The sequence below is a fragment of the Dipteris shenzhenensis genome, chromosome 5 (genome assembly GCF_047967505.1).
Source record: "Dipteris shenzhenensis isolate YYH24624 ecotype China chromosome 5, Dip_SZ_1.0, whole genome shotgun sequence".
Classification (NCBI taxonomy): domain Eukaryota; kingdom Viridiplantae; phylum Streptophyta; class Polypodiopsida; order Gleicheniales; family Dipteridaceae; genus Dipteris; species Dipteris shenzhenensis.
Genome location: NC_141600.1, coordinates 50380594 through 50388494, shown reverse-complemented (window position 1 = coordinate 50388494; position 7901 = coordinate 50380594). Strand labels below are relative to the sequence as shown.

General features: G+C 41.1%; 1 protein-coding gene across 1 annotated transcript; it reads right to left on the bottom strand.

The window, feature by feature from the left end:
* Positions 1–298: 298 nt before the first annotated feature.
* On the bottom strand, positions 299–1327 carry LOC147902148 (microbial Terpene synthase-like protein 13). The gene has a single exon (XM_087374438.1). It carries the CDS (start codon positions 1325–1327, stop codon positions 299–301), a length of 1029 nt encoding a protein of 342 aa, XP_087230564.1.
* Between the last annotated feature and the right edge of the window lie 6574 nt (positions 1328–7901).

Here is a 7901-nt window from a genome sequence, read left to right as displayed (position 1 = left end):
GATAAGGTTACAAGGCCCGATGCAATGCCTGAGAAGCATAAAAATAGGTATTAAATTTGCTAAGTAGATTGAAAAAATACATCATCATAATTAGTATCCAGCTTTTACATATGTAAAAGGCATAGGATATTTGGCCACATAAATTAGGTGAGAACGTTACATAAACTTAGGTGGCTTGGCTAAAGGTACATCAGCTGGATGGATAGAGGTTGTCCACAGCATTATGACACACGACCAATATGGAGCTACTACAGACCATTGTATGGAGGTATCACACACGACCAAGACCTTTCTGTATTCATTTAAGTTCTTCCGGATAGAGTACGACCTGAAGAGGCTCACCGATAGCATTCGGGTTTGCATCCACACCATGGTATCGAGCTGTTACGTACGACCAATACAGATTTCCAGCCATCCAGCTGCCCAAGCTTTCGAGGTAGCTTCCCACTCCAGGTTTTTCCATCAGCTTGGACCTTTTGACTTCACCAAGATACCTAACAAAATCATTGTCTCTCTGTCGGATCATTCTGCATACCGTCTCAACACTGACTTGGAAGTCGTGGGACTCATTGAAGCACATGACGGAAGCAATATTATCGTGATCCCCTCTCAAATATTCTGATTTAAGCGAGAAGAGATCGTTCGCCCACGAGACATGATCTGCTACGGCGTCATGGAGCGCAGAAAGGAGGGGACTCGTCAGAGTCTCTTCATCAAGGTCTATTCCTAGTGCGTACTCCGCAAGGATGAAGACGATAAACATCGCAGAGAACTTCCGACGCCTGAGAATGTATGTCTGAACGTCCGAGATGCTTCGTGCTTCACGACAGGAAATTTGGCATTTCCAAGCATCAATTGAATCTCTGAAAGCATGAAGAAATCGGGATCGCTGCGTCGCAGGCATATTCAGGCAAATCTCACTCCACCAATCCTGTGCCACGGCGACCATCCTATGCGCCCCTGAAGGGGAAGGCTTTGCCTCAAGCATATCCATAAGGGATTGGAAGAGGAGTGTGGCTGTAGAAAGGTTTCTTCCTAGGCCAAGCATGTCGTCAGTCATGTCGTCGAACTTGAATAACCAAGAATAGAATTTGGCAAGAGATACGATGCGTCTTGCCTCACCACCGGCGTTAACCAAGCAGGTCAGCAAAGGAAACTGAGACTGAAGAAGGAGTTTCTCCTCAACTTCAGAGGATGGGTTGAAGGTAGCCAAGAGCCACATCTCAGTTTCGTCTTTAATCGTATGAAAATCAGGGTGTAAATGAATGAGTGCAGAACATTGAAGTGGAGGAATAGTAAGGCTGTGAACAATATGCAGGTAGTCCATGATGTATGTGTCAACTTGAGAATAAGAGCAAGCTAGACACCAAGGCATATATATATTCTAGCTGTGGAGTTTGTGGTAAACCCAAACTAGAATGTGTGGTGAGCCAAATTAATATCCCAATGTCGGCAACATCCTCTCGGTAGATAGAATGTCAATAACGCCCTCTAGGTAGATACACTATCAATAAATGAATGGTACTTGCTTCATGCGTCAATTCGCAAGCGAGAGCAAGCTATCCACCACCACATATCTATTCTTGTGGAGGTGTTTGTGGTCAGCCAAACTAGTACTTCCGTGATGGTGTGGTGAGACAAATTAATATTCCAGTGTCAACAACATCCTCTCGGTAGATAATTCTATCAATAACATCCTTCAAGTAGATACAATCATGCTCTAAATAGATACAATGCCAATAAATAAATGGTACTCGATCATGTGTCAATTTGAGAGTGAGAGCCAGCTACACATTGCCACATATTTATTCTAGTGGAGGAGTTTGTGTTGAGCTAAACTAGTACTCCCATGTATGTGTGTTGAATTCCAATGTTACAACACCCTCTAGGTAGATACACTTTCAGTAAATGAATGGCAGTTGATCATCTGTCAATTTGAGACTGAGAACGAGCTATACACCACCACATGTCTTTTCTAGTGGACGAGTTTGTGGTGAGATAGACTAGACTCTCGTCTACGTGTGATAAGCCAAATTGATATTCCAATGTCAAGAACATCCTCTCGTGGGTACATGCACAATGTCGATAATATTGTCTTGGTAGGTATAATGTCGAGTACATCTTGTGGGTAGATATAATGTCAATAAATGAGTAGTAATCCATGATGATTGATCTATACAACACCACATATATATTCTCATGGAGGAGTTTTAGGTGAGCCAGACTCGTATGTGATTGTTCTTCCATGTGTTTATGGTGAGCCAAATAAGTACATGATTGGTGGACTCCCACGTACTGCTTATAGTACGTACTACTAAGGAGTTTATAGTGATTGTTCTTCCATGTGTTTATGGTGAGCCAAATAAGTACATGATTGTACTGCTTGTATAGTGAGTCAAGCTAGTACACGATTGGCCTCTCATGTGTTTGTGGTGAGCCAAATTAATATTCCAATGGTAGAAACATCATGTCAATATATGCAATGTCAACAACATCCTCTTGGTATATACATTCCAATGTCATCCTCTCTAAATATATAAATGATGTAAAATAGTTGCACATGAACATGTTTTTGGTGAAGTATGAATGTTCTACCATCACCAAAGTATACAATTTATTGCATCACAAGGCCAGATATATCCTCCTGATTATAGAATAAGTCTCACATTGATTTGAAAGTAAAAAACAAGGATTTATGAGGGATTTAAAACGGCCATTTTAAATTAGCTAATTAAAACATTTTAAACATTTTTTAGGGCTCCTTGGAGCGATTTAAAGCGATCAAATCACATTTTTTTACCGGCACTGGTTGATGTGCAGTGGGTTACTGCACAGTGAAACGACACACCGTGCAGTAAGAAAGTGACAATACCACATAGTATTTCTTCATACCATGCGGTACTACATCTACCACACAATAGCGTGCGCTACAGTATCTTATGTATATCGTGCGCCCACATCAAACTATATGGATTTTCAAGAATCTAGCTCTGCTTGGAGCCTTTAAAAAAACAAAGGAGGACAAGCAAAAAGGATAAACAAAGCTTTCAAAAAAAATTGTAAGTTTTAGTATCCTTTTAAAAAGAGTCGGGTGTCGGTGTGGGGTCACTTAGGTTAGCCTAATATCTACCCACACTAGGATGCCAAAATTCTAGACTAAGTCCACTCAAATGATTTGGTCTCCTTTTCTTAAATAAATGTTATCAATTGGACTAATCATGCATTTTCTTGAAGGGTCTACTCGAGATGATGTCATATGAGTTTGGCTTATGGAATATGATTACTATAAAGGGTACTTGATAGGAAAAGCCAAAAGTTTGATCTTGAGATATTTTAGGATTCCAATTGGCCGTGCTGTTGCACCATCGGCCAACTTCACCCACAAGGGTGGTATCCTCCATGGGACGTTCTCCCCACTTTTCCTAGCATTGCTTGGTGATAATACTAACTCCATTTCCTCCATCCAAGATAGTAAAAAACGTCAGGTACATGTGTCACCTAATTAAGTGTAAGTTTGAGATGTTCTAGTTGCTAGAGTCCTTAGGGAAGCCTCTATGTGGGAGCCTTTTGACCGAGCATCCCATGGACTCTCATAGCATCATCTGTTATCATAGTTTGTGGGCGATAGGAGGTAGTGGAGGATAGATTTGGTCTTGCTCCATACATATACCTAGGATTAGGAGTATATTGAAGGTTTGGGTTGCCAGTATATGTTGGATTTGTTGGACTAGAGCCACTAGGAATTTGTGAAGTTCCATTTAGTTGTATCGACATGGAGGTGTGAATAAGTCAGTCCTAGGCATTAACATGCCTACTCCCACAGATGCACTGGCGATAATGGAGGCATAACACTGGTACCCTTGGCAAACGTTGTAGGTTGTGGGGCACTTTGGCTTTGTTGGGTTGGTGATCCATGAAGTGATTCAATTGGGGTCCCAGTTTTCCCCTCTTGACCGATGTTAGGGCAGGCATGAGAAGCACCTACTTTTCCTTCATCCCTATATGTTTTCCTTTCCTCATTAGGTGGATTTGAAGTTGGATTTTGTGCTTTGTAAATAGTCATAAATGTGGTAGTTTGTGGTGAAGATCATGCACCAGGCTCTACCCCATTATTCACCCAAGAGAAGGTTCTTGGATGAATTGGCATCTGCTCTTGTGGAACTTGCTAAGACTCCGTGCATGCCAAACTGCAAGTACTTCTCTTCTTGAGTCAGCATAAGTTGTGTGCCCAGTTGCGGGTCATACTGCAAAGTAGGTCTCATTGTGTTTAGGAAGCTAGGAAAATACCCACCTAAACTCTAGTCTTGTTGGGGTCCAAGAGTCATTGTGGCTGCTTGTTCCCTTTGCATAGCCTTGAATGTAGAAGGGTGGAAAATTATTGATATCCATTTGTGCTCCTTATTTACCCACATATGGGTTCTCATTTCGGGTGAACCTAGCCTCAAGTATTCCCATCATGCTAGTAATTTTTTCCACTAGTTGTTTAACAATCAAAGATGTGGAAGATTGTGGTGTTGAAGTCTGGTTCCATAGTGGTTGTACTCTTATCAGTATTTCCCATGTTGCTATCCATCCTCATAGAATCCTTGAAACTAGAGTAGTCCCTTGGTTTGGTCCTTGAAACTAGAGTAGTCCCCTAACAATCAAAGATGTGGAAGATTGTGGTGCTGAAGTCTGGTTCCATAGTGGTTGTACTCTTATCAGTATTTCCCATGTTGTTATCCCATCCTCATAGAATCCTTGAAACTAGAGTAGTCCCCTTGGTTTGATGGGGTGGTAGCCCCTTATGATTTCTTTTTTGGAGCTAGGGGTGCCAATTTACAAGCCAAATTTTCCTATGTTTTAAGGCTAACTACTAGGTCAACGTTGATCACTAACTCAACATCAATTGTGTAAGCCCCTGCATAAGTCAACATTTACCACTAACTCAGCATTAACTTGCTAACTCAGTATTGACTATCTAAGTCAGCATCGTAGCATAAATCAACATTGGCAACTCACATGGCATTGACTGCTGGCTGTCAACATTAATTATCCAATTGGTAGTAGGTAAAAATGTCAAAGGTAGGTGAAGCCTATGGCTCCATTCCCAAAGTCATTGGAGGTATACAGCCCTGCTTCTAGAATAGGCAATATACAGGAAATGTATGCTCAGATTGCTAGACCAAATTAGCGGTGCTGACATATAAGGCAACATCCTCCAATCTAGGTCAATGGCCCTACTACAATGACGGAGCGTGATAGTCATATGCTGGAGTATATTTATGTTACTAGCAAGAGGAAGGTTGGTGGGAGGAGAGAAGGCTGATCTAGTGTGCAAGAACATGACAATCTATATAAAGAGACTACTGTGCATGATGCTAATTGGGCTATCAGGACAGTAGAGCTGTATAGTGTGGTCACATGCTTTGGATTTATTGTTGAAAAGAATAATGTATTGGGTCGAATTGTGACTGAGGGTATCCTTCCACCTTGCTTCAAGGGTAGAAGACAACATCCTAATGGTATAAAAGAGTAGTTTGTGTGGTTTTGCAATACCTCTAGAGCCCATACATGGAGGGGACATGGAGTGTTAATCAGTCTATCTTGGGTATGCTTGGTCATTCACCTGGGGTGTGGAAGGTTGCATTTGGGACCTCCATTAAAGCACATGAAAAGGAGCAGTTACAACAAGTATGTTTTGTTCTTGAGGAGGATAACCGATTGCATGTGCATGGAGCACATGTGCTAAGGAGTGCTGCAGTAATGAGTCATGTTTGCACACGTAGAAGGGATGATAGAATAGTAAAGTGGTGATCCAAGTTGAGCAAAGATTTTCAAGAGATGATTCAAAAGGTTCAATTTTTGAATGCAAGTTGTGCAAGAGAAAATAAGTAATCCAAATGAATGCATCTATTTCATATGTGTATAGGGAGTTCTAACACAAAAGGCCTTACATACATAGTGACAATATCAAAATGTCCATTATGCGCTTGCAATGAATTCTTGCAACAAGATGCAAAGAGACGGGGATATACATTCTGTGCAAACAGATCTACTTCATCTTCATGGGTGTTTTTGGATTGAGTGACAAAGTGCATGAGTTCATGCGCCAGGCTACTCTTACTAAGGTTGAATTGTTCAAGGCCTTGGCTTCTTGTCAAACCAAACAAGTATTGGCAATGAGCTTGGTTAAATTTTGAGACTATAAAGGATAGATTTTGGCATTTAGTATGTATTTGGAATAGGTATAAGGGTCATGTATTATCAAAATTTTGGACAGTATTTTTGAAAAGAAATACTATAGTTTTGATATATTAGCTATTTAATCTTTGAAAGCTATTGCTAGTCCAAAAAAATCTAGAGAGGAATCTTTTAATTTGCATGTACATGTGCATTCCCTTTGATCTATTGTTTATTCAAGTATGATTATTTTTGTTTGAGAGAAAATATTGCTCTACATGTAATAGGCAGGGCAAGAAAATATTACGGTCAATGCTTTGTCCTCTAGAGCTACAAATTCATAGACAATTTTTGAAGAAGATAAAGTCTTGTAGGCATACAATTGATATCATGAAGGAAGACAGACAACAAATTACAGCTGATTTTCATCCTGCCACCACTATCAGCCAATAATGTATATAAAGTCCTTCCTGACAAAATCCTCAATTGGATTCATCATTTTTGCCCATCAAGACAAGACCGAGCAAGAGAAGCTTGCTCTCTGTAACCACATTTATTATTTTCATGCAAGAGAAAGGGTTTGAAATCAATGATTCTTACTTTTGCAACATTGATCGATGAATTGATTAATGAACTCTAGTGTTAAATTCAAAGTTTAGGCTTGCTCAAGCTTTAGGCTCGATCAAACATAGTAGCTCAAATTACGGTAATCCTCACCTCATGGTATTATCCAATCTCTGTGTTGGCATACATCACATTTGGCACACCGAGCATGAGCATCTTTGAACAAGGTTTCCCACCACAATTTGGCTATCTTTAGATGGTATATCAATATCTAGTGTCGTTGCGAAATTGGTATATTACCACTGGACTTGGCTAACTCACTCCTGCCACTTCACACCTAGACCCTTACATAAGTCGCACATGTTATCTCCCAGACTTAGCTTCTACTACATGACTATTGATTAAGTTCTTGAGCTCCGGCAAAAGATTGCCATACTACATGGGTAGCTCAAGCATAGTAGGCTTTGCTACTAGTAGCTGGTGTACTCAGGCAAGAATTAACCTACGCTCCATCTTGAAAGTGTGATGCTACCTTTGAGCATGCTCCTTGACAAAACGGTTGAATTCTCTTATCGCACGGTCATATACCGAGACTATAGGCTATGTAGGTTCCAAAACCCCTTGGTGCATAGAATGTCATGGAGCAAAAATTGTGATTCTTTGGTCTGCCAGTTTACCTGGTAGCAGATGGGCATCTCCTCCTGACCTCGAATGCAACACAAAGATTCTGTGTGGTGGGGATTGTAATGGTGAGAGGAGAGCAAGAGCCTCAGCAAACAAAATGGGTTTGGCCTCCACTATTTGCTTTGTCTATACCCCTATATCTGCCGTCTCTGCCAAAAACTAGACCTGCACTACTGCATCCTCAAAACTGCAGTTGGTCTGTGTAGCCTACTTGTTGGTACACTCTGCTTGGCTTGCTACGGGCAACATAACAAGGGCTTGTCTACTGACTCTCTGTGACAGCTCGGTCTTCATTATCATCTTTCATGAGAAGGGGGTCCAACGGAAGGGTTCTACATGCACAAGACTCTAAAGAGGGGTGGGAGGTGGAGGCAATTTAAGTGGAGATGAGCTGCCTCCCTGTTGCTTGGTCTTTTGAGAAGGCTTTGCATAACCAGCTTGGACTTCCTACTCCCTGGGCATTAATCCGCTGTCTTATGCTCTTGCCTCCT

Bases quoted from the DNA above. Each gene is read 5' to 3' on its own strand.
- LOC147902148 (XM_087374438.1), bottom strand. From the start codon at position 1,327: ATGGACTACCTGCATATTGTTCACAGCCTTACTATTCCTCCACTTCAA.